Source organism: Rhinopithecus bieti, unplaced genomic scaffold, assembly GCF_001698545.2.
Source record: "Rhinopithecus bieti isolate Rb0 unplaced genomic scaffold, ASM169854v2 scaffold_4600, whole genome shotgun sequence".
NCBI classification, from domain to species: Eukaryota; Metazoa; Chordata; class Mammalia; order Primates; family Cercopithecidae; genus Rhinopithecus; species Rhinopithecus bieti.
The window spans coordinates 1326274-1354144 of NW_016804545.1; the positions used below are offsets into that span (position 1 = coordinate 1326274).

The 27871-nt window shown below is 35.2% G+C and overlaps 2 protein-coding genes across 6 annotated transcripts in view; one reads left to right on the forward strand and one right to left on the reverse strand.

Annotated features, from left to right (window-relative positions):
- The window catches only part of SPATA1 (spermatogenesis associated 1), a 59908-nt gene that overhangs the window by 22057 nt on the left and 9980 nt on the right, over window positions 1-27871 (forward strand). Inside the window, exons 7-15 of one of the 4 annotated variants that reach the window (XM_017869119.1) lie at window positions 5320-5434; window positions 6167-6224; window positions 16305-16407; window positions 17713-17838; window positions 20990-21168; window positions 22642-22740; window positions 25223-25313; window positions 26902-26934; window positions 27492-27561. In XM_017869119.1, coding sequence (XP_017724608.1) covers window positions 5320-5434; window positions 6167-6224; window positions 16305-16407; window positions 17713-17838; window positions 20990-21168; window positions 22642-22740; window positions 25223-25313; window positions 26902-26934; window positions 27492-27514 — 827 coding nt within the window. In that variant the 3' untranslated portion in view covers window positions 27515-27561. Of the gene's footprint in view, window positions 1-5319; window positions 5435-6166; window positions 6225-16304; window positions 16408-17712; window positions 17839-20989; window positions 21169-22641; window positions 22741-25211; window positions 25314-26901; window positions 27056-27491; window positions 27562-27871 lie in introns of those variants that run through there. The other 3 variants (XM_017869120.1, XM_017869118.1, XM_017869121.1) reach the window with 3 other exon arrangements.
- CTBS (chitobiase) overlaps window positions 869-27871 on the reverse strand; it is a 45726-nt gene continuing 18723 nt past the window's right edge. Inside the window, exon 7 of one of the 2 annotated variants that reach the window (XM_017869123.1) lies at window positions 869-1277. In XM_017869123.1, the coding sequence (XP_017724612.1) occupies window positions 1239-1277 (39 nt within the window). In that variant the 3' untranslated portion in view covers window positions 869-1238. Of the gene's footprint in view, window positions 1278-25771; window positions 27340-27871 lie in introns of those variants that run through there. The other variant, XM_017869122.1, reaches the window with a different exon arrangement.

A 27871-nucleotide genomic window follows, 5' to 3' on the forward strand; every position in this document is an offset into this window, starting at 1 on the left:
GCCAGGATGGTCTCGATCTCCTGACCTCGTGATCCGCCCGTCTCGGCCTCCCAAAGTGATGGGATTACAGGCTTGAGCCACCGTGCCCGGCTTTTTTTTCTTTTTGAGATGGAGTCTCGCTCTTTGCCTAGGCTGGAGTGCAGTGGCACAGTCTCGGCTTGCTGCAAGCTCTCACTCCCAGGTTCAAGCAAATTTTCTGCCTTAGCCTCCCTAATACATGGGACTACAGGTGCACACCAACATGTCCAGCTAATTTTTGCATTTTTAGTAGAGATGGGGTTTCACCATCTTGGCCAGGGTGGTCTCAAACTCCTGACCTCAGGTAATCCACCCACCGTGGCCTCTCAAAGTGTTAGGATTACAGGCGTGAGCCACTGCTCCAGGCCAGAGCAACACTTTTCTAAATGCAGTTTCGTGCATTTGTCCTATTATTATTTTTAGAAGTTTAACTGCTGTTTCTAAGGTAATGTAGTATTGTCATTGTTCCTAGACCTTCCAACCTTGTGTGTTTTTCTCTGGTCATACTTCTTCCTTCTCCAGTAGAGATAACTACTACTTTGATATTTGTGGTAATCGTTTTCTTGTTTTTCTTTTGCTTTCTGTATTTTGAAGCTCTGTTATTAGGTGCATGCATATTTAGGATTATTATGTCTTCTTGATAAATTGACCCCTATTTCATGTAATGTTTCTCTTTATCTCTGGTGGTAGTACTTATTTTGAATTATTTTCTTAACTTTAATTTGTGGTTTATCTTTTTACTCTATGATTCTTTTGATCATAGGAATTCCTTGTAGTTTTACAACTGAGATATATATCCCTTGATAATATAGTTCAGTTATGTCTGTTTTGAATTTTATTTATGTATATCATTTTGAACTTGAGTAAGAGAAACTCAACATTGTAAGAGTCAACCATACCGTCACATGTAACACTATTTATTTTCATTGTTGTGCTATTCCATTTTATATTCATACAATTTATTTACATTACAATTTATTTGTCTATTCTATGGCTGATGAACATTTGGTTTGTTTGTAGCTTGGGACTATTACAAATATCCTGTTATGTACATTTTTGTACACAAGTCCTAAATGTGCATGTGCAAGAGAATTGGCATTGTTTGTTGTTAATGTTCATGTACATGTTCAACTTCACTAAACATCCATGTGTTTTCCAAAGCGATAGTACCCAGCAGCAATGTCTAAAAGTTCCTGTTGAACCATAATCTTGCCATTATGTCATATATTTTCTGTCTTCTTGTTTCTCTGCTCCACATTCTGGAAAAAATAAAGAATGAGGTAGTATAGATTTCTTCCAAATGCATTTCCAGTTATCCCAAAATATCTGATTTCAAATGGCACCTTTACCACACTATATATATAAATATATATATATATATATTCATATCTATATTCTTATACATACAAGACCACTTTCAGACTTTATCCATCTTCTGAACTAGTACTGACATTAATATTTTTTATATATCTGACAGGGTGATTTCCCATTCAGTATTATTATTCTTTATTGTGAGGTTCAAAATTGGATATCATATGTGAAACTGCTTTGTATCTGTAAATCGCCACACAAACAAATATAAATAATTTTTTCAATAGTTTTGGTTTGAACTTTTATTTCCTCTGTGGTTTATTTGTCATTTTGTTGGAAAGAAATCCAGTTTTTAAAAATTTTTATAAATAGTATAAACTCTTTGAGGACAAGGATTTATTGCTACTTACTCAGAGTCAAACACAGTGCCTAGACCACAGTCCTGAATAAATATTTGTTGAAAATTAATAACTGTCTTAACATATCAATGAGTAAATATGTAATCAATTACTGTGTTCTTAGACAGTAACTGTAATGGTACAAAAATGATAACAGATGCTATCCCTTCTGAAACATGACATTTTAGAGAAGAAATTTATAATAAATAATAAAGTTTGGGGAGAATGTAGGTAATATGTTTTGTTTTGTTTTGTTTTGTTTTAAGAGGGAGTCTCGCTCTGTTGCCAGGCTGGAGTGCAGTGGCGCGATCTTGGCTAACTGCAACCTCCGCCTCCCGGGTTCCGGCAATTCTCCTGCCTCAGCCTCTTGATAGCTGGGATTACAGGTGCCTGCCACCACACCCAGCTAATTTTTGTATGTTTAGTAGAGACGGGATTTCTCCACGTTGGCTAGGCTGGTCTCAAACTCCTGACCTCAGGTGATCCGCCCGCCTCAGCCTCCCAAAAGTGTTAGGATTACAGGCGTGAGCCACTGCGCCTGACTGAAGCCTAAACTTTTTTTTTTTTTGGAGACGGAGCCTCGCTCTGTCCCCCCAACTTGAGTGCAGTGGCACAATCTCGCCTCACCGCAACTTCTGCCTCCTGGGTTCAAGCGATTCTCCTGCCTCAGCCTCCTGAATAGCTGGGACTACAGGCACACGCCGCCACGCCTGGCTGATATTTTTGTATTTTAGTAGAGACAGGGTTTCACCATGTTGACCAGGCCGGTCTTGAACTCCTGAGCTCAGGCAATCCGCTGGCCTGGGACAGGCAGTCCGCCCATCTCGGCCTGCCAAAGTGCTAGGATTACAGGCGTGAGCCACCACGCCTGGCCAAGCCTAACCTTCTTAAGATGGCATAGAGAACTCTTCAAACCCAGGGCTACAGCGTATGGCCATGGAGATTGTTTAGTGCCTATCTCCAGAAGGCCTCCTTCTCATAGATCGTGATATGAATGAAGCTTTCAGGATTTACTTAATGTTGGGGTTAGTTCAGTAATTTTTATCTATTATTAGTAGTAGTAATACTACTGTTATAATAGTATGAGATTAGGAAAGGGAGGGAGAGAAGTACTATGAACTGGTACTTCTGGAGAGGTAGGTAGCAACTTGAGCCAGAAGAGCCTTGCTTGCAAAGCTAAAGAGTTTAGTAGGTAATGGGAAGCAATCTGAAGTTTTTAACTGAGTGGCATGATTGGATTTTAGTTCTAGAAAAACAACTTAGGTGACAAGATGGAAAATAGACTTAGGGACTAAGAAAATGACAATGGGATATAAATCAGAACTTAAAGTCAAGAAACTTCTCAGGATTGGACAGTGTGCTAGGTGCTTTCCATGCATTATGCCATTTTAGAGATAAGGAAAGAGAAGTTAGAGAAATAACTTACCTAAAGTCATACATGTTATGGCCATGCCAGGACTTGAGCTCTTGTGTGTCTGACTGAAGCCCATGCTTTATAACACTGTGCTAGAGTCATACTGAACTTTTCATTATGGATAAAAATGCTCCACACATTATTAGTATTCTGCTCCTTGTACATACCATATTCTTTGCTTAAATTCCTCCTGCTCCCTTCTTTGCCACCAAACAGCTCATAGTTCAAAACTTAGTTTCACAGTTATCACTCCCTTTTCTGTGACTCTATCATATTTTAAACATATATTTGCTGGAGTTCTCAAAACACTGAGGTCTACATTATTGTTTCTTTTTATGGGTGGGTAGGGAGAGTTGTAGTTTACTATTAGCTTTTACACATTTGGTACGTCCATTTTTTATTCATTTTGTATTATATAGATCTTTTATGTTTTTTTGTTTCATTTTGTTTTGTTTTGTTTTTTGTTTGAGACAGGGTCTCTTTCCAGCCCAGGCTGGAGAGCAGTGGCACAATCTCGGCTCACTGCAGTGTCTGCTTCCTGGATTCAAGCTATTCTCCTGCTTCAGCCTCCCAAGTAGCTGGGATTACAAGTGCATGCCACCACACTTGGCTAATTTTTGTATTTTTAGTAGAGATAGGGTTTTACCATGTTGGCCAGGCTGATCTTGAACTCCTGACCTCAAGTGATCTACCCACCTCGGCCTCCTGAAGTCCTGGAATTACAGACGTAAGCTGCCACACCCAGCCTCCGTTTGTTGTTCTTAAGTGACAATTTCAATGCCAGGTGGGTAATAAATTGTAGCAGCCAAACAAAAACCAATGTGGGCTCCAGGTCGCACAATATTGTGGCAAGTCTTTTTTGTTTGTTTGTTTGTTTTGTTTTTGTTTGAGACAGGATCTTGCTCTGATGTCCAGGTTGGAGAGCAGCAGTGTGATCATGGCTCACTGTAGCCTCGACCTTCCAGGATCAAGACATCCTCCCACCCCAGTCTCCCAAGTAGCTGGGAACACAGGCATGCACCACCATGCCTGGCTAATTTATTTTTGTAGAGTTTTTTAAATTTTTGTAGAGATGTTGCTCAGGCTGGTCTTGAACTACTGGGCTCGAGATACCCTCCTGCCCAGCCTCCCACAGTGCTGGGTTTACAGGCATGAGCCACCATGCCCAGCAACAACCCTTGTAAAATGACTTTCAAATATTAATTTGGCTCACTTATTTTTTTCTGAATTAAAAAAAATTGATTTCTCCAAGGGAAAAAAATCTGCATTAATACTGCCAGGTTCATGGATCTTTTGTTTATATAGACCATGTAAAACATTAGTGTTAATATTTCAAAGATGGATTGTGTAGTTTTTCTATATTAAGAAATGCTGTTAAAATGAAGGGAGATTTTATCAATGAAAATGTATGTGAAATAAAATGACATTTTATGTTCTGTATTTATACCAGCATTTTCCAGAGAAGGTTCCTCAGAACACTGTTTCAAAAACTGCTTTGGCAAATTGTTTGTAAAGACAATTAAGGCCGAACGCGGTGGCTCATGCCTGTAATTTCAGCACTTCGGGAGGCCAAGGTGGGCATATCACCTGAGGTCAGGAGTTCAAGATGAGCCTTGCCAACCTGGTGAAACCCTGTCTATACTAAAAATACAAAAATTCGCTGGGCGTGGTGGCACATGCCTGTAATCCCAGCTACTTGGGAGGCTGAGACAGGAGAATCACTTGGACCTGGGAGGCAGAGGCTGCAGTGAACCGAGATTGCACCACTGCACTCCAGCCTGGGCGACAGAGCCAGTCTCTATCTCAAAAAAAAAAAAAGACAATTAAATTTCAGGAAACCCCCATCTTACCTACCCCCTCTTGAAGACTTAATTGTACACGGAGACAGACAAACCCTTCAATCGGAGTGAATGTGTGTGTAGGGGATTGTGTTGCTGTTTGATGTTGCTTAATTCAACATTTCCCAAGCTGAATTAACCAAATAATTTCCTTTTCACATAAACTAATATTTCATGAAATTCACTTTGGAAACTGTTGACTTGTATCCCTATAGGAAAGTACATGGGGATTCTGAAATCTACGATAAGATTATAATGTATATGTATAAAAACAAAAGTTTATTTTAGTATTTTCTTAACATTCTGAACTTTATTTGCCATGGATGACCATCAACATCAGCTGGGGGAAAAGCCACTGCAGAAAAAAGCCAGATTGCAAAAAATAAAATTAGAAATTCTGAGTTGCCAAGATCATTGGAAGATTCAAATAATGATTGCTTTGGCACCAAAAAAAGGTAATTAGTATAAATGCTGATTCCACATGCCATAATCTAAACAATAAGAAAAAGAGTAAGGTATTCAGAGTACTGTTATAAAGACTTTTACTTAAAGATATGAGTGAAATTAGTGATATTTTAATTAAAATTATCTTGATTCAGATCTTTACTGTTTTTTTGCTAACATTCCTCTCCAAGATAATGAGGGATGATTCATAGCTTAAATTTATTTCTATTGTAATACTTTTATCATTGGGACAACTTGATGACAGAAAAATTTCTTTGTTTCCCTTCATTAGAACTAATTATCCTGCCTCTCAAGTTCTTGGTTATACGTAAACAATATGCTTGATTTTCACACTGGTATCATTTCATTCAAAATTGTAGTAGTTAGACAAGAGTTTTACACAGTCTTTTGAAATTAAGATAAGGGTTTTTATAAACAGTTATTCACAAAAGAACAATAAACAAATATGTTTCTAAAATTTCAAGTAATTTTATCTTGCTGTAGATATTGAACTAGAATTTAGTTATAATATAGTGAAATATGATTTTATTACTCATACTAAATTGTAGCTTTACATGGATTACCAATGAGTCTGAAAGAACATATGATAATGGTCTCAGGCTGACTTTGAAAATTTTCAATATTTGTGTTTACAGAACATAAAATAAAATACATAAAATATGAAAAGCTAATATTCATGGGATCATGTTTTAATGACTTTCAAACCTGTCATTTCCTTTAAGTCAGTGTCTTTGGGAAAATGAAGATGATACAGCTATCAGTAGAAGACAGGACAATCAGGTACTATTTTAAATTTTTTGTTTAAATATGGTATTGCAACATTATAATATTTTTACTAAGATTAAAGTGAATCTGCAGATTAAAATGTCTAAGTTTTCCAGGAACATACTTCTAATATTATCAATAGCAGTTCAATTTTTCTGTTTTTATAAATAAGGTAACAATATGCCCAAATGAGAAGGGAGAAAAGTTATCCACCAATACCTTTTTGGATTATCTTCTCAAATTTTATTACTAGTTTTAAAGGTACATCAAACTGCACTTAACTAGCAGCTTTCAGAGCTAATTTGTAATTTAATATATTAATACCTGTACTTGATTAACTTGTCTCTTTAGAACGGAATTATATAATGTGTTAAGAAGCAGTATAGTAGTAAATTGTTTATGTTATAGTTACTAGCTGTGTGATCTTGGGTATGTTACCTAATTTGAATTGCGCTGGGTTAAATGAGTTAATGAACACTATTCACATCACCAGTTTATTCTCAAGAAATGATGGAAAGACTAGGAGAATTTTGCAGATATTTGCAGGATGAATTTAGGACACTCTTAAGAATAACAATACTAATTTTAATAATAGCTATCAATGAGTATCAACTACCAGGCACTATTCTAAGTATTTTACACATACTGACTCATTTAATCCCCATAAAGGAAACTCCATGAGATAGGTTATAGTTATCATTTCCGTTTTGCAGATGAGGAAACTGAGGCACAGAAAGGTTCCATGGCTTTCCCAGGTCATACATATAGTTAGTAAGTACTAGAGCTGGGCTTAGATCCTAAATAGTGTAGACTGGCTTCAGAGTTCATAGTCTTAACCATTTTAATAACTACGTACCTAAATAATACTACTAATAACATAGCAACAACCAATTAGATAGCATTTATTGAGCCAATCACTGTTCTAAATGCTTTATGTATGTTAATTCATTTAATTCAACAACTATTTGTGGAGGTACTGTTATCCTTATTTTCAGATGAGAAAATTAAAACAGAAAGTTACATTAATGTTTCCATGGTTATGTCTTTCATACTCATTGGACAAAATTCCAACCATAGTTAATAAACCACAAACGTCAAATGAGTCTTTAATTCTGCCAACAAATATACTACATTTTCTTAGTCCATTACTATTCTTCTAGACACCTCTGTCATACTTTCTCCTCAAAGAATCAAGACCTCCTTTCCCTTGCACTCTCAGTGATAATTTTTGTTAAACAGAGGTAATTTGAAGAGAACCACTAATCTCAAAATTTTATGTGCAGAATTAGGTTGGGATTGTGGTTCAGTTGAGATCCTCAGATACCCACTTCCTACACCATTTGTTAAGACTTTATTTTTCCTATTGCATTATTCAAAACTCAGTTGACTCTATAAGATCTAGGACAACTTCTAGCCTCCCTTTCTGCTCAATGATTTTTTTTTATCCTTATGCCAATACCACATTATCTTCATTACTGAGGCTTTATAGTAGTTATTGTTATCAGATAGTGTAAGATTTCCAAGTTAATTTTTTTTCAAGATCATTTTGGTGATTCTAGATTCTTTGTGTTTTCGTATAAATTTTAGAATCAGCTTGTCAATTTCTTACCACAAGACTACTGGAATTTTGAGTGAAATCACTGTGAATCTGTCAATCAATTTGGGAGGAAAACTTATATCCTAAATGTACTGAATCTTCTAATCTATGAACACAGTATATTTCTCTATTTATGTCACTAGTTTCTTTCAGCAGTGTCTGTGGTTTTAGTGTATTGCTCTTAGATCTTTTAATATATTTATTTTAGGTATTTGGTATTTTGAAGCTTCTATAGAATGGTATTTTACAATTTTTATTTTCTAATTGTTGCTAATTTATAGAAATGTAATTGATTTTTATACATTGAACTTGTCTATTGAGATTTTGCTAAATTCAATTAATTCTGTCAGGATTTTTTTGTAGATTCTTCAGAACTTTCTACATACATATTCATGTCATCTGTGAATAACAACAGTTTTACTCTTTCTTTCTATTTTTGTCATGAATTAAGTGTTTTTTCCTCCAGCTTTCTGAGTGTGAGAAGCTGTAATGGCAATAACAATGATGGCTTCTTGCTTTCAGCGTAGTTCTGGTGATGGCCTCAGCAATGGTAACTTCACTAATGGAAACATCATTTTAGGAGACCAGACCTAGAACCTGCTCCTCCAGTGTTTCTGATACACTTGATTTCCTTTATTACATTTCTTCCTGCTTAAACCTGCACTGAAATGATTCAGTATTTGGTACAGAAAGTGTGATATGGGCCAAAAACTTTTACAAATGAGAATCTCAGACTGATTATTGCAAAAGAACTGCAATATTTTGTTAATTTGTGCTAGTAGAAACTTAGAAAAATATTATTGGGAATAGATTCAGAGCAGGAATGAAAGAATGTAACTTTAAATTGGCTCAAGTTTAATAATATGGATACACTTATCAGAGATTCTGGATTTAATGTGCTAGCTCCAGCAACTGTGAGTGGTAAAAAACATTTTGCTAAATTGAGTGAGGCTGACAGAAACCTGGACAATATGGTGGTTCATACTGAGTAAATTTAGAATGCCAGGAATTTCTTGTTAAAAAGTAGAGCAAGAAATCTAAAGACTTTGGGAAATAAAAATGTTAAGAGAAGATTTATATCCACTTACTTCTTTAACCAGACATTGGGGAAATATATTGGAAAGGCAACCCCAGAATTCTTTTAAAAAAACCTTACAGTGGCTGTTTTGTGTCACATGAAGTGAAGACAAGACTATACTTGATTTCTTTTGTTTTTGTTTTTTTTTTTTTTGGAGACGGAGTCTCACTCTGTTGCCCAGGCTAGAGTGCAGTGATGCCATCTCAGCTCACTGTAACCTCCACCACCCAGGTTAAAGAGATTCTCCTGCCTCAGCCTCCCGAGTAGCTGGGATTATAGGCACCTTCTACTGCGCCCAGCTAATTTTTGTAGTTTTAGTAGAGACAGGGTTTCACCATCTTGGCCAGGCTGGTCTTGGACCCCTGACCTCATGATCCACCTGCATCGGCCTCCCAAAGTGCTGAAATTACAGGCATGACCCACCACGCCTGGCCTACTTGATTTCTTTAGAGATGACAGTATCCCTGATAGAAGCCAATTTACAGCATTTTACTATATAAGAGAAAACAGTACCAGAGTGATCATAAGGATGTATGATTAAGAAATCCTTGACAATAGTTAATTGCCAAGGTGTCCCTAAGACTAATCATGATGTTCCTGAGACTGAAGTGGATAAGCGTACCAGTAAGCTATTGATCTGTATAACCAAAAGTTATTTTTAGTCCTCATAAATAGACATCTGCCTTGAATAACCACATGAATATTCACATCCTCTTATTAAATTACTAGACCTTAGCCAGTTTACATACCCAGAACTTATTGAGTGAAGGGGAGGCCAGGTATCCTTGAGGAAAAACCCTGTCACTCAGCCACAAGTATGGACTAAATTTCCTTACCTTCCTAAATTTCCTTTACCTTCCTTAAGGGGATGAGAGGTTGTTTACCCAGATGACTACAATGGGGAAAGGGAGGTACCCTTACTTTTCAGGATTCATGGCAATGGCTTTGATGTGATTCTGATCCTTAGGGACCTGAATAACTCTGTGTTCCACCAACAGGATGGAGGTTTAGAGGGGTCAGATAATAAGTGAAGTTTTGGCTAAATCAATATTCTGGTGTGCTGAATGACTTTGCAAATTCTCCCTGTAGTCATTTCCTTAATTCATGAATGCATACTTTGAAGGACTTACTCAGCAAATGTCAGAATCCTCATAATGCCTCCCTGATGCTTGCAGCATGGGCAATAAGGAATGTTATAGTAGAGAGGGCCAAGTAAATATGATGGAATGGCCTATTCCCTACCAAAATAGTAAACCAAAGCATTACCAACCTCCTGGAGGAACTGTGAGTTTTGTGCCATGATCAAAACTTGAAAATGGCAGAAAAGGTGATTCCTATCATAGCCACATTAAACTCACCTAGTTGGTCTGTGCAGAAGATTAATGGGCCTTAGTGTCAGGTGTAACAATTGTAGCTGCTACTCTTTACATCATCTCTTTATTAGAACAACTTATTACAGCCTGATGCTCCTATTATGCCATTCTTAATCTGGAAAATGTTTTTTCTTCATCCCAATTAGCAGAGAAAACCAAAAGTAACAAATAGGAACAGCAGTAGACCTTCACTGTTTTGCCTAAGGGCTGTGTCAATTCTGGCTCCTTGTAATAATCTAGTTTATAGGCAACTTGACCATACCATGACCCCCTTGGACCTGATTAACAGGAAATACCAAATAATCTAGATACCTTAGGTAAGACATATGTTTCTTAGGGGGTAGGAGATAAGCTGCAAGAAAATTCAGGAGTCGATCAATTCAGATAAATTTCTGGGAGCTCCATGGTCTGCGACATATTGAGGTATCCCCTTGCCCCAGCTACCATTGAGAATGAGAAAAAGCACTTTATGGACCTTTTTTGGAATTTATAGAGAGATTTACTGCATTTGGATGTGCCGCTCTATTTTTTTTTTAAACCAAGAGAATCAGAAGCCTACCAACCTTTGAGTGGAACCTAAACAAGAGAAGGCTTGTAAGTTGATCCCAGAGGGATTGCAAGTAATGCTGCCACTTGTGGGGTTTTTGGTTTTGGTTTTGTTTTGATACAGGGTCTCATTCTGTCGCCCAGGCTGGAATGCAGTGGAGCGCTCACAGCTCACTGCAGCCTTGACCTCCCAGACTCAATCCATCCTCCCACTTCAGCCTCCTGAGTAGCTGAGACTACAGGCACATGCCACCACACCCAGCTAATTTTTGTATTTTTTGTAGAGTTGGGGTTTCTCCTTGTTGCCCAGGCTGGTCTCCAACTCCTGGGCTCAAGCAATCAGCCCTCCTCGGCCCCCCAAAGTGTTGGGATTAGAGGCATGAGCCACTGCACCCAGCCCACTAGTGGTTTAATGTCTGTCCAGATTATCCAATGATGCTTGATGTATAGTAGATTGGAATACTGAATGGAGTCTGTACAAGCCCTCGTAAGAGAATCACAGCTCTAAGCCCTTGGATTTGGGAGCAAAGGCATACCATCTTCAGCAAATAATTGTTGTTATATTGTGCTGGATACTTTTATTGTTTCCAAATTTTACCTATTATAAAGAGCACACACAAGAGAGGAATATATACTTGTGTATAGAATTGCTGGAAAATGCCTATCTGTAACTTAAATAATGCCAAAATATATTCCAAAATGATTATACAAATTTACACTGCCACTAGGAATCCAGGACATTTCCTGTTACTCTACATCCTCAATAATACATACTGTCTTCACATTTTAAAATGTTTTGCACTCTGGTGGATGCTTAATGCTATTTAACTGCGGTTTGAATTTTTTATTTTCCCTGGTTACCCTTATATTTTATGGATCCCATTTTGATAACCATTTTGTGGGGGGATTACTTGTTTTAAGTATTTCTATTGGGTTGTCTGCCATTTATTTCTGGTTAGTAGGAGTTTTTAATATGCTCTAGAAGATAGTCCGTTGATGTTTATGTGTGTTGCAAATATCTCCCTCTACTTTGTGGCTTGTCTATGATTTACCTTGCTGAATACATTAAGTATTCCAAATTCTTAATTTTTTCCACATTCTCTATGTCTTGGACTGAGAGTGGTATGTTAGAATCTCCTTTTATTACTGTGTTACTGTTTATGCTTATACCTCCTGTGGTTTCTGCTTTATGTGTTTCTATATATTACTTGGCACAAAGTTGTTCTTATGTGAATATTATTACTTTTGCATTATGAAGCATCTTTCTTCAGCTCATTTAATGCCTTTTTGGCCTGAATTCTTCCTTACTGCATATCAAAATACTCTGCTTTCTTTTTGTTTGCATTTATTTGATATTCTCCATTCTCGACTCCCCTCGTTTTTATCTGCCTTTCTGAGACACTTTGTTTTAGATAAATCGCTTATGTATAGTCTAGAGTTGGGTTTTGCTTTGTAAGCTAGTCTGAAAGTCTTTTTTATTTAGTTAGATGAGTTATATCCATTTATATAATTAATATGACATGTTTAATCTCAGATTTGTCATTTTATTTTATATTTACTATGTGTCTTCTACTATTTATTTGGTTTTTTTTTTTGGTCCTGGTATTTAGAAAGATTTGTATTTTTGTTTTAATATTTACCTTTATAGTAATACACTTATGCTAGTATTTTTTGGCCCCTCTTTTTTCCTTTTTTAAAAATTGATACTTCTGCTTTTGATTTGGTACCTCTAAAATTATGCTCTGACTCCTCCTTGTTATATTTGAGGCAATCAGAAAACTTGTTCTACTTTCACCTTTTTCCCTCCCTTTTCTTCTCATTTATTTTCAGTTTGTGTTATTTCTACTTTGTCAAACAATACAACATTTTTGTACTGTTCACTTAGTCCTATCCCCTCACTTTTGTTTTAGTCTCAGAACTATAATTAAATATGTTCAACACTTAACTGCCAATTATTTTGCAGAAGATTTTTCAGTGATTTCTTGGTTGGATGAAACTCAACCTATACTAGGAAAAGATCCTGAGCACAATATTCCCTTAGTTCTTGCACATTTAAAACTTTCTCTAAAGCAAGGATGGGCAGACTAAAGTCTGCATCATGCTTAGTAAGGCCTGTGAGCTAGGAATGTGTTTTATGTTTTTAAAGAGTTGAAAAAAAGAGGAATATATGACAGAAACCATATGTGGCCCACACATATTTATTTACTCTCTGGCCCTTTACAAAAAAAGTGTGCTAATGCCTGCTCTAGAGCCTTCATACTTTACTACTTGAAGGATAGCTTGAATGGCTATAAAATCCTTGGCTTATTTCCCTTGAGTTTCTTGTAAATGTTGCACTACTGATGTCTTGCTTTATATGTTACTATTTAGAAGTGTGATGCCAACTTGATTTTCTTTTCTTTGTAAACTGACTTGAGTATTTTTGCCTGGAAGGTCAGAGAATTCCTTTAATGTGTAATAGTTTTAGCAGGCTATATCTCAGTTGAGAATTGTAGGTCAGATTTTTCTAGGTACACAGTGGGGCCTTTCAATATGAAAATCAGAAATCAGACATTGTTTTATTTCAAGGATGTTTTCTAAAATTATAATTTAAATAGATCTGTTTCATTGTTTTGTTTTGTTTCTCTTTCGGGGCAACAATTAGTCTTATCTTAGATCTTTTTTACCTTTGTATCTGCCACTTTCATTCTGATCCATTTTACTCTTTTCCTTATGTTTCACTTTCTTGGCTCCTTTTACTTCTATTCTGTGTTTTTCTTACTATATATTTGGTCATATATGTTCCATCTTGGACACCTGCTAATTTATTCATTTCTGAGACAATTTCTTTTTCTTTATTTCTTGAGTTTGGTCAATTTTCATTTCACACCTTCCTATTGTTTTCCATTTTTATTACAAATTTTAAAATTTCTGTTTTATAGTGTTCATTAATATCTGCAAATGCTTAGTTAATTATTTGTAATCTATGTTGGGAGCATTGTTAAGTTTTTCTCTGCTTCATGGTTGTATTTGTTTTGATTTACTGCTCAGTTTTGAGGTTTTCTTCATAAGTAACTGTGTGAGTGCTAGATTATTCTACAGATGTTCATGTTTATTTGCATTGGATTTTTCCATTATCAGTAATAACAGGTGTTCTTACAGAGGAACAGGGAGTGAGTGGTGTTTTGGTGGCTTACTGTGTTTCTTAAATCAGGAGCACCCTCTTCTGTTACTGTAGTGAAATGCAGTTATTATTATTTTTTTAATTTTAATTTTAATTTTTTCGAGATGGAGTCTCACTCTCTTGCCCAGGCTAGAGTGCAATGGCACGATCTCAGCTCCCTGCAACCTCTGCCTCCCAGGTTCAAGTGACTCTTCTGCCTCAGCCTCCCGAGTAGCTGGGATTACAGGCACCCACCACCATGCCCGGTTCATTTTTGTATTTTTGTAGAGATGGGGTTTCACCATATTGGCCAGGCTGGTCTCGAACTCCTGACCTCAGGTGATCCGCCTGCCTTGGCCTCCCTAGAAATGCAGCTATTTATGTTTCTTTTTTTTATGTAAATGGGGCCTTTTGGTGAAATGGGTGTGTTTTCTTTGGATTCTTTTCCACTAGCTTAGTTCAGTGGAGCTCTTGTCTTGGCTATTTTCTTATTTTTTCTTACCAAACTGGCTCCCAAGGACATATCTCCCTTCCAAAGCATTTTCTTCTCTCCCAGAAGCTATGTCTTCCATGATTACTGCCTCTGACTCCCTGTGTTTTTCAAATCCTTTCTTTTGAATTCCTCATAGAATCTACCAGGTTTTCTTTGTTTTGTTTTGTTTTTGGCTATTTTTCCACTTCAGGTAGAGCCCTCTCTTTCCAGGCTAATTTGTGATTGGTATTTCCTATTATTTATGTACAGTGCTGACACATAGTCCACATCTGACTCTCTGCTCAGATGTGGGCTCCTGACCACACTCTGATCTAGTAGTCTTTATTTCCTCACTTATAGGTAAAGGATTCTGTGCCCAAGTTATGTTGTAGGCATAAATTTGGGTGGTTTTACTTGGCTTCTTTTTATGGTAGTTTGGAAGATTTGTGGAGCAATTCTGATATAGGTGGCTGCCATTATCCTGTGTGATCTCAACTCTACAACATAACAAAATAAATAAGCTAGAAAAATAATGCAGTACTCTGCCCTTTATCTATCATTCCAAGACCCCCCGTGGATGCCTGAAAACACAGATAGAACTCAACCCTATATATACTATATATACTGTATTTTTCCTATACATATATACCTATGACAAAGTTTAATTTATAAAGTAGGCACAGTAAACAATAACAAAAACAATAATAATAAAATAGAACAATTATAACAATATACTATTATAAAAGTTACGTGACTGTGGTCTCTCTCTCTCTAAAAATATCTTATTGTACTGTACTGTGGGTAACTGAAAGCACAGAAAGTGAAACTACAGATAATGGGGACTAACTGTAAGACAAACAAAGTAGAAGTGAGAGCTTGATGAAGATAAAAGTGAAAACTAATGAGGTACAGAAGCATAACTGAAAACAATTCAAGATCAATAAAGTGATAGTGGGACAAACATCAACATGGTAAGACTTGAGGTAATTTATCAGAAAAGGGTAGATATTAGACTGTTCTCGCACTGCTATAAAAAAAAAAAAACATGAGACTGGGTAATTTATAAAGAAAAGAGGTTTAATTGGCTCATGGTTCTGCAGGCTTGTACAGGAAGCATGGCATCATCTGTTTCTGGGGAGGCCTCAGGGAGCTTTCAGTCATGGTGGAAGGCAAAGGGGGAGCAAGGCTAGAGCAGGAGGAAGGGGTGGGGGAGGTGCCACACACTTTGTAAATGATCAGCTCTCACAAGAACAAGATCTCATGAGAACAAATTCACTATCAGGAGAACAGTATCAATGGGGAAATCTGCCCCCATGATACAATTACCTACCACCAGGCCCCACTTCCAACACTTGGGGATTATAATTCGACATGATATTTAGATGGGTACGCAGATCCAAATCATATCAGGTAGAAACACAAAAATTAGGAAAGATGGAGGCAATAGAAACACAAACACAGAGGAGATAAGATATATTAGAATAAAATGTAAAATTATCTGCTAAAATTTGACATGTGACAGAACTACCTATTTTCTAAGCAAATATAATCAAAATTGACTCAAGATGAAAACAGTATCAGTAGCCATCTTAGAAAATATTTAAAGTTATCATAACAGGTAACTGAGACCAGAAATCTTGGAAGGAAATCATGTTTAGAAAGAAAAATAACAGATTTTTTTTTAATTTTAAGTTTGAAGTACTTGTATATAATGTCCAAGTAATAGAATACAGAGACTGGAACATGGGAGAGAATCTGTAACTATAAATACAAAATTTGGAGTTCATCACCACTACATAAAAAGAATGCATTATCAAATACCAATGGGCAAGTGAAAAAAGAATGTGACAGTCCAGCCGATCTTACTCATTTCATGTTTGCTTACAGATAGGTGAAAAAGAGTACATCACCCTACCAGATCACCCTTCACTTCATTGTCAACCTGTTCTTTCTTCAAGAATAATTGATATCTCTTTATTACCAACTGAAAGTAAGTACAGTGCAATCATAAGTACAGATGATTCTGTGAGGTAAAGTAAATAATGTTAATGGGGAGTTATTGTTTAATGGGTATAGAGTTTCGGTTTGAGAAGATAAGTTCTGGAGATGGGGTGGTGGTGGTGATGGTTTCACAACAATGTGAATGTACTTAATGCAACTGAACTGTACATTTAAAAATAGTTTAAATGGTAAATTTTGTTACGTAATATGTTCTACTACAATAAAAAAGTTAAATTATAGGAATTTTATTTTATTTTATTTTATTTTTTAGACAGAGTTTGACTGTGTTGCCCAGGCTAGAGTGCAGTGGCGCAATCTCGGCTCACTGCACCTTCCGCCTCCAGGTTCAAGCATTCTCCTGCCTTTGCCTCTGTGGTCACTGGGACTACAGGTGCCCACCACCACACCTGGCTAGGCTAATTTTTGTATTTTTAGTAGAGACGGGGTTTCACTATGTTGGCCAGGGTGGTCTCAAACTCCTGGCCTCAAGTGATCCACCCGCCTTGGCCTCCCAAAATGCTGGGATTATAGGCATGAGCCACAGCACCTGGCCCAGGAATTTTATATTTATTACTACATATGTTTAGTCACCAACATTATTTCATTTTAAAATATATATTCTGGCCAAGCATGGTGGCTCATGCCTATAATCCCAGCACTTTGGGAGGCTGAGGTGGGTAGATCACAAGGTCAGGAGTTCGAGACCAGCCTGGCCAACATGGTGAAACCCCATCTCTACTAAAAATACAAAAAAAATTAGGTGTGGTGGCAGGTGCCTGTAGTCCCAGCTACTCAGAAGGCTGAGGCAGGAGAATTGCTTGAACCCAGGAGGTGGAAGTTGGAGTGAGCCGATATCATACCACTACACTCCAGCCTGGGCAACAAAGTGAGACTCCATGTCAAAAAAAAAGAAAAAAAAAAAAATATATATATATATACGTTTTCTATGTACAATTTAAGTACAATAATTTTGAATCCCGGATACATTTACCAAAAGAGTTAAACCAAAGCATATCAGCATAACTGCTTGAGCTTTACCTAGTTTCTACACACATATGAAATGCAGTATAAAACACACTATTTTATAAATCCCCTTATATATCACTCTTGGAAACTGAAATGACTCCTTTGCATTTTCCACATGGTAAATGCTATACTGTAGCAAGAAAAACAGTTTGGGATAAAATTTATTCTTGCTGCTTTAGACATTTTTAAGTTTTACACTCCATATTTTAGGATATGAGCCATCTTTCAGCTTTGAGACATTGACAAATATGAGTTATAATCTCTTTAGGAGAGAAGATTATCAAACAAATGAAACAAGTAAAGGAAGAAAGAAGGTATCTGGAAAGAAATAGAGAAGAACTAGTAAAAACAGTTGAAAAGCTGTTTGAACAAAGCAAATTAAAACGATATCATGGTAAAGTTTATTACATACCTTTTATCACTATAAAGAAAACTTAAGTTTTACAGAATTAATCCTTTTAGAATAAATAGTTATAATTAATATTTACTGTTTTACATTTTAGTTTAAGTGGTACATGATTAAGTTCAATATAGAAAACATGAAATTATTATTCAACTCTATACAATAAATGCTTTACATAGGGTTTTAAAATTAAAACAAATATTTTCATAACTGAAACTCATTTACTTGTTTATTAATTCTTCTATTCATTTACCAAATCCCTGTTGAATCTGGCCACTATTCTAAGGGCTTAGGAAACACTATTAAGACAGACACAATCTTGTCCCTGCCCACATAGATCTTACAGTCCAGTGGGGAAATGATAAGCAAGTTAAGCATTAATGATACATCCTTGCCAGTGCAGTGGCTCATGCCTGTAATCCCAGAACTTTGGGAGGCCGAGGCAGGCGGATCATTTGAGGTCAGAAGTTCGAGACCAGCCTGGCCAGCATGGCGAAACTCCGTCTCTACCAAAAATACAAAAATTAGCCTAGCCGAGTGTGGTGGTGGGCACCTGTAGTTCCAGTGATTGCAGAGGCTAAATAAAGTAGGAGAATGCTTGAACACGGAGGCGGAAGTTGCAGTGAGCTGAGATTGTGCCACTGCACTCCAGCCTGGGTGACAGAGCAAGACTCTGCCCCCCCAAAAAAATATATATATATAGTTATGTAATATGTTCTACTACAATAAAAAAGTTAAATTATATGAATTTTATTTTATTTTACCTGACTCTGTTGTCCAGGCTAGAGTGCAGTGGCGTGATCTCAGCCACTATGATAAAGGAATTACAAAGTTTTATGGATAGGAATATAAAGGAAGAACACCTAAATTAGATGGAAGAGATCAAGAGAGGCTTCCAGGAAAAGTGTTGGATATGCTAGGATCTAAAGTATGCTTCTTGGCTCTAGGTCTTTGGCCATGCTTTTCCCTCTGCCATCTACTTCTCCTCTTACCTTGAGGTACCCTCTTCCCAGTTTACCTGCCTATTTGCTATTAGTCATTCAAGAGCACCTTATATATTACTTACTGTAGAAGACTACTTTGAGTCCTTGGACTCTTCTGTACTTAATTTTTTGGTATGTGTGTGTGTCTGCCTTGCTTTTAAAAGTCAGTGAATGAGGGAAGTTAAGTAAGTTTTCTTGCAGTACAATTAGAAACAGTGTTGTTAGGACTGGTGGACTGATGAGGCAGGATGAAGACAGTACATGATGGTGGCTTGAGAGTTGCTAAATGATTTGAAAGGCCTCCGTTTTGGGTTGTGTTTGAGGATTGTAAGGATAAAAGGTATCTTAGGAATTAAGTGGTTTTAGGATTCTCAATTTACAGCAAAATTGTTTCAACACTAGAACTGACTGAAGGTTATAGACAGTGTCAGGAGATATTTCTCAAGATTCTGCCTTACAATGTGTTATCCTGAAAGTGGTAGCAAAGAGTCAGCCTTGTTGTAGTGTTAAACAAGCAATTTTATCAGACAGATTTGAACAATGGACTGAAAATCACAGGACCAGGATTGTAACACCAAATCTGTCTTTTAGACAAGTTATTTCCCCTCTTTGTGCCTCACCTTTTCTGTTTATGAAATGGGAATGATCCATCACTTCCTATTTCAACAAAAATATTTCGGGATAAAAGGTATGTATTGGCCATAAAATATTTATTGAGCCTACTACATGCCGGGCACTGTTTTAAATGCTGGGGATACAGCAGTGAACAAGACAGACATGGCCATGACCATAAGGATCTTGCTTCCCTATGGAAAGAGACAGACAATAAACAAATAAGTAAGACAATATTAGCTTTGATCAGAGCTGAGAATTCAATTAAAAAGAGCATAATAAAGAGTGATGAGGCAGGGAAGAGATGCTTTAGGCAGAATTTTCAGAGAAAGTATCTCTGAGAAGATTAAGATTTGATTAACAGGGAGGCAGGCACAAAGGGAACACTAAATATCAAGATCAAGAAATAACAATGACCTTGTGGTATATTAAGGGCCTGAAATAAGACCAGTGCTGCTGAAACACTATGTAAGGAGAAATGTAGAGGGGGATGAAATCAGAAAGGTCAGCAAGGAATAGATGGGCCAAATCAAAGATTTTGGATTTTATTGTAAGCAAGGTAGGAAGCCACTAGAGGATTTTGAGCTAGGGATTTATATGATTTTTAAAAACATTTTAGAAAGCTCAGAATGACTACTGTATAGAATACCCTGTACAGGGGCAAGAATGAAAGCAGACCAGTTAGAAAGAGCATGCAGATTTCTTGGTAAAAGATGATATTGACTAAGGATGTAGCATTGAAGAAGGTGGAATGTGCTAGATGCTAGAACTATTTTGGCAGTAATACTGGTAGAAGTTCCTAAGGGATTGGATAATAGAGCATGAGAAAAATAGCCAAAATCTTGAGCTAAAGTTCCATATAGCTATATAATTTTAATTAAATCACCTTATAAAGTAGAATTTTAAATTTGAGATTTTGTTTCTATGATAATCTAAAAGAGAGAAACTAAACAGATTCTGGTATACTGGCATATACTTTGTGTTCCTATTAAGTTTGTATTTAGAATCTCATTGGTGTCAATGCAATTTGTTTAACTGGTAGTGTTTAATTTCTAATGATTAATTTTGGATTAGTTTTCCATAATCATGGGAAAAAGTAACATATACATATTACTTTTATAGTTATATATGTTATATGTATATGTTATATTATTGTTTTTTATATATATGTTGGTTATATTACTATATATAAACAAGTTAATTATATATTGCTTTTTAATAATATATATTAACCAATTAAATGTATTACCCTTTTTTAGAAAATATATTTACTTTTTATAGCAATGTATATTACCCTAATTTTATATATACTATTTTTTTTTACCTATATTTCTACTATGCCAAGTCCTCTTAATTAATCCCAAAAAAACATTTCCCTCCCCTCAGGGTCTAATGACCTCAGTATATAAAGAAAGGAGAAGAGGAGAGAAAGAGAAAAATGGTTTAAATTGACATTAGCTCTAGGGTCCTTTCCAGGATGAAAAGTTGAATCCTTTAATACTCAAATGAAAGCCTTTGCTTTTTTATGTATATATATATATATATAGCCTATGACGGTTGGAAGAAAAAATACTTGGAAACAAAGAAAGTCACAGCATCAATGGAGGAGGTTTTAACAAAACTTCGAGAAGATTTGGAACTCTACTATAAAAAACTGCTCATGCAACTTGAAGCCAGGGAGATCAAGATGAGACCAAAGAATCTGGCAAACATCACAGACTCCAAGGTATTACTAAATGTGTCCCCCTTCAGTTAGAGGAGTTCTGTTCAAAACACATGCTTTATAAGTGCTAGTAATATCACAAGATGCATTGGGCTGACTTTGACTTAAACTTGCTTAAAACAATAAAAAAAAACTCATGACCTTATGTAATAGGAGGAGGATTGCTGAGGAGATACAGTCAGCAGCTTAATGTTGCCTTTAAGGGGGCCTGATATTTCCTACCTATTATTTTCAGTGTTAATTTCATTGTAAGACTGCTTTTTCCAATGGTAGCAATAGAGTGGTCAATGGCAAGTAGGGCTTTATATCCCCAAACAAGGGAGAAACCTCTCTCTGAATCATGGAATATATAAATCTTTCCCTTTATCCTAGGTAAGGGATCAACTAGGCCTACCCTGGATGAAAAATAGTTGCCAAGGAATGCTATATGCTGACTGACTTAGAGTAATTAGGATTTACCTGTGTATCTGAGACAGGGTTCCTGACACTATGGGAAAGAGGCGAATACCTGATGAACTAGGGCAGGGGACAAACAGCATCTGCTATAATCCTGTATTTGGTGGTGGCGGCGGGAGGACTTATAACACACAGGAACTTAAAGAAATTATGAAATTTTGTTCGGTTCTTTTTTTTGAGACAGCCTTGAATCAGAGATATGAAGTTTATTTTATTATTAATTCCACCATATAATTAAACAACAGACAAAAAAATTCAAGAGGGCATTTAACAATTTGATTTGGGTTAGATCAATCCCACTTATCCAAAAGTGATTTTAAAATATGTTAACTATTATTAAAAGTAAGGATTTAACTTTAGACAAGATGAAATATTAAAAGTTTACTATTTTAAATGAATTTAATATAAAATCCAAATAGGCTCAAGTAATGGTTTGTCCATAGTAGTTAGTACTTTTTTTTAGCATAGCTTATACTTTATCTTACTGTTTTATCAGTTCAATATAAGAATTTTTTCACAAAGCCAGTTTAAAACTCTTAAATAACTTCTTTAGAGAGGACCACTATAACTCATAAACTTTTCTGGACAAAACCAAAAGTCTTCTTATTTTAAATAGGTTTTCTTGTATTAAATGAGTTCTTGCATATAAAATATAGTATCATATTATTAAGTATTTTAAAATAATTCTAATCTGATTCAGCTGATAAAGCATTATCCCAATTTCTAAAGTCTTACTAATATCTAAGATATTCCTTTCATAGTATTCCTTTCATAGTAATAGTTGTTGGTTTTTATGGTGCTAATTTAATGGTAACTATAGAGAAAGTGTTCCCTAAAATTCGATAAATCAACAGAAACAAATAGTAATTTCTCCAAAGCAATTTAGTTTACTTTATGGAATAGGTTATTTTCATGATTTACTCTTTTGATATTTATCATTTCATAGTTTATATTCCCAAGGCAGTTAAAAATAAAAATGTTTATATGTTATACTAAATAAATGTCTATCTATGCACACAGAATTACCTGATAATCCAGATCACTGAGGTACAGCATGCAATTGACCAACTTAAGAGAAAACTGGATACTGACAAAATGAAACTCATAGTAGAAGTTAAGGTAATTTACATTTTTCCTAATCAAATTATTATAACGTTTATCTTGAAATAAAGTATTTTGGTGTTTTGACTTTGGGTGTCAATAAGGGTAGCAAGGATTGATTGTCTTAAAATTGTTATCTTAACAATAAAGAGCATGGGTGAAAACAATGCAAGAAGAAAACTAAATCCTGTGAAAAGATGCATGATATAATAAGGCCAAAGTAAAATTTAATAAAATTTTACTAGGAAGAATTAAAGGAAAAGGAACCTGTGAGTCAATATATTCTCAAAAAAAATTTTCAGTAGTTTTCCCGTATTAGAATTATTAAGTCTGATAAACCACTGAGCTCTTCTCTGAACTGACATTTAATTTTTCATGGGTAATCCTTTAATTTTTTCTGGTTATTTTCATATGTATTATATTATTTAAATATGAATAATGTGACTTCTACTAGATGTTAAGTTTCCTTCTGGGCAGAAACTATGCCTTAGTTAACTTTGTTTCTCCCGTGGGACCTTTTGTATAACAGATGCTTAGTAGAGGCTTCTGGGCATGCTTTATTTGGTGAGAATTGTGTACAACTAATTACCTCATATAAATTATCTGTGAAGTACTGATGTATTAAAAAGCTTTTTTGTTGAACAGAAAACAGAAGAAGATTATACATTTTCACACAAGTACCCATAGCAAGGCAGAAAAATGAGAATGATAATTATATGCATGCTCTCATTTCTCTATCAGAAACAGCTTTATGACACAGGATAATGACTCCATTCTAGAATTAGCTCTTTTAAACAATTTTAAAAGAGAAAAAAGAAAATCAGTACTGTCCTGGGTTTCAAATAAAATAAAATAAATAAATAAGATTTTAAAATAAAAAAAATAGAATTAGCACTGTCCAATAGCACTTATATGATGATAGAAATGTTCTATGCCTGCACTGTCAGATTGGTAGCCACTAGCCACCTACTGATATTGAGCACTTGAAATGTAGTTTGTGTGACTGAGGAACTGAATTTTAAATTTTATTTAAGTTTAGTAGTTACATATGGCAACTGGCTTCTACTATACTGGACAGAGCAGTTCTAGATTCTTTTTACAAGCAGCATTCTCGAGGCTAAATAAGCCCTGGTTTGGCACTGAGAAGCTTAAAACTTAAAATAGAAAAGGAAAAGAGCAGAGAATAATTTTTAACAAAATATCAGTTAAATTTGCATTAAAAAATAATTTGTTCAATGAAGGAAAACTGTGTCTATTCAATATATGGAGATAAAGCTAATATGTAAACTTGTGCACAAGAATAATTTGGTAGGTAGGAAGGAGTAATTAAAATGCCCCCAGAGGCTTGGATTATGACTCCCCTCATGCCATTTTCTTCTGGAAAGCATGTGCATTACTTATAATCTTTGTATATTTTAACATTACAGATATCACTCATGGTTTGAACCCAAATTAGAATTGTTCATACAAAAACAGTAAAGACAAGTGGAATAAGAGAAAAAAAAGAGAACAAAGTTTTCAGCTTATAGGCTGGGGGAAAAAATCCTATATTTAACCATAGTGCCTGATTGACACATAACAGACATTATATAAGAAGTTTTATTGATTTCTGAATGAGCTCCCTAAAACAGCCCTACCTATAAGATTCAGAACTAAGGGACAAAAAAAAAAAAACCTAGCCTGAGTCTCTTGCAACCATATTTATTCAAGATAGTATAGCATAAGTAGTGCTTCTCAAAGTTTAATATGATATCATCTGAGGATCCTGTTTAAAAATGCAGGATCTGACTCGGTAGGTCTGGGTGCAGCCTGAGATTCTTCCTACCTAATGAGCTCCCAATTGATGCTAATGCTGCTGTCCACAGACAACACTTAGAATAGTAAGGGCTCTGGTACCAGGTGGTCTGAGTTTGAATCCTGGCTGTACCCACTTCACTTACTAGTTTTTTATCTTGAGCAAGTTACTTATCCTCTAAAGGCCTCCATTTCAACTGTAAAATGGGGATAAATACTAATAAGTATCTGATTCTGTAAAATTTTTGGAAAAAAGAAGACTAATACACTTAGAAGAGTGCTTGCCACAGAGTAAACACTATATTTCTTAAATATTTCTTCAGTTCCTAAGAGCTAGAAATTAAGCGTTTTTGTATTTTGTTTTCTTGTTGTTTTCACTATTTTCTTTACACATTGAGAACAACAGGTTTTGAAGTTTAAGCAAAACATAAAATTCTTTCTCTAGTTTTTAGAACAGTTCAATTGTCTTGTCCCTATATACTCATAAACAAGGTTATCTTATAGCATATCTAGTCAGTAGATAAGCATGCTTATTAAACAGTATTCATAATCTACACATTTACTGTAGTAATCCAGTGGAAGTCAAACCACTGAAGCCAAATGAGAGAAGACAGTTAAAGCAGTTACAAAAACCCTATTTACATGACAATTATGATGTACTTTTAGAAGGGTATGATGAAGTTCATTTTGAATAGTTCTTTTATAGATGAGAAAACAAGCAGTTTCAGATTTACGAACATTGAAAACTGAACTGGCACAGAAAAAAAAAAATCATACATCTCTACAATCTCAATTAGGTATGTTAATTTAAAACTTTTATCAAAAAATTTAAATATTTATTTGAACAGATTTGTTTAACCATTATTCTCCTTGGCAATGTTTTATATAAAGCACAAGGTTTCTCTTTCTGCATTTTCCATGTGGGTGTTATAAAATGTTTCAGGAAATATTAGATGCAATATAAAGTGAAATGATGACTGGTTATTTTTAACATTCCAATTATTTTGCATATTATTTTACAGTGCTAATTTTACAATTTTCATTTTTAATAATCTTAAAATGTAAGAGCTAATATAACTATAAAATCTATTTGCAAAGAATAAATGTGTATTAATCAATACTAATATATTTGCATGAAAATACAGACTTCATTTAACTTAATTTGTTCACTATATCTTAATTAAAAGAAATCTGGAAATACAAAAGAATAGGGGGTATTGAACTTGCATTCTGAGCTATGATAGAGAGAAGCATCTAAGAATTTAAATTTTTTAGTTCATTTATTTTAGAAATACGAAGACAATAGTGGTCCAACATACAGTATGAAAATGGTTGATTTTACTCTATCACAAACAATTGTGTAAATAGGAAATGTACTATTCTCATAACAGATGGTTCAATCATCATTTATTCCAATTTACAGGGGGAAAATGTACAGGGAAGCCAGGATTTATGTAAATCTAGAGTTCAAATATACAGATTTTTAATCTGTAATTAGGAACTAATAAGGGCAGCACAACGTTGTTAATTCCCTGGAGAAAGAAAACAGACTTTATTACATTTAGAAAAGTTATTTGTATAAAATTGATCTTTTAGAAAGAGAACTAGTTGAGAAGCTAATCATTGTCTTTAGATCACTAAAAGTACAATGCAGCTCATGCCTGTAATCCCAGTTCTTTGGGAAGCCAAGGCAGGATGAGTGCTTGAGCCCAGGAGTTGGAGACCCTGTCTCTACAAAAAATAAAAATAAAAAAGACACATTGCAGATGTAGAAAGAAAAATTTAACCTTGTAAAGAAAGCTAGCCAAGAAATAAATTATACATGTTCATAAATGAAGGAATATGAATAATTAGAAGTGTGAAGTGTGACAGTGAATAGAATCAAGTTCAACTGCAAGTTATTCCTATTATAAAATTTTACGGATGAACCTCATAAAATAATGTAGTTGGAAAATATTAGGTAGTTCTAACTTACCAATTCAAAATATTACTGTTATATTGTTGTATTTTGTGAATACATTTAATCTTCTGGATTCTTTTTAATTCTCACTCACTGTCCAAAGGTTTAGTTCAAGTACCTCAGAGAACATAAATACTATATGGGGTCAGGAAGCAGAAAAATTATTTTCATCAGTTTGATGAACCTAAAGAGGAGACACTAAATTGTAGGTTTTAAATTTAAGATTTATTGGAGGGTTGGGGGAAAAGTATAGCACAAACTGCTTTTCAAAGACTAGGCTTTTAAAAACTCTAAGCAAACAATTTCCACTTCAGATTATACATATTTTAAAATCAGCATTGATTCATAAGCATATATTTTACTATAATGAAGGGAAATATGGCATAATCAAATTCTGAAAGCAATTTTTCCCAATTAAATTATAGTGTTGAAACATCTAATAGAGGAATACTTAACAGGTAAGTTGACTTGTTTCTTGCCTTTATGTTCCTGGATATTAAGGACATTCGTATGTATTTTTCAAATTCAAACAATCAACATTTCTTTATTCTTTTTTTAGTATACCAATAACAAAAGTATATAGCAACATAACAAAAATGCAAGAAACTAGATCTATTTATACAGATCATTTTTCTAAATCTTAATGGTTTGACAAAAGATGTTCATCTCTGTAACAGCTTTGGCTTTAAGACTTCCCACATTTCTTCAGTTTGCTGTTTGGCTACAGCATCTCCAGAGTAGTCAAGACAGTTTGCATTCCACATGCCAATGCCCCGTAAGCCATAGTTTTGTATATATGTTGCCTTTAAAGAAATACTCTGAGGGTTATCATACCATACTTGATGAAAGTGGCCAGCAGGATCCTATATAAATAAATTAAAATGGAGATTTTAAAGTGTTTAGTACAATTCAGCACCATAGGAAAGGGAAAAATAAAAGAAGTATACAGTACAGTAAGAGGGAAATGCTGTGGTCCTCTACAACCAGCTTATGTGCTTTTTTGTATTCTCTGTAGTTGCTAGAAGTGTGCCTAGCTAGGAGCTCTACAGAAGATTTTGTTTATGATGAATCAGCCAGATCAAAAGGTAATGTGGCAATGGAGGAGAAAAGTACATCCTTTTCTAGGTCCTAAGGATTCATTCTAAGAGTCTGTTAGGTCTGCACTTCATTGGTGACTTAACACACACCTGATTATGAGCCATAAATTAGATTCTGGTCTTATGCTCACCTTCCACCCTAAAAAGTCCTTCTGCCCAGAATCAAATACCTCTATTTAAGTACTAACACAGTCTCTCTCAGGAGGCACATGAGCTATTGGATAAGAGACAAAGGAAAAGGGAAAGGAGATCTAGGACAAAGTGCAAAGGAAGGTGAAAAAGATAGAAGATAAAAAAT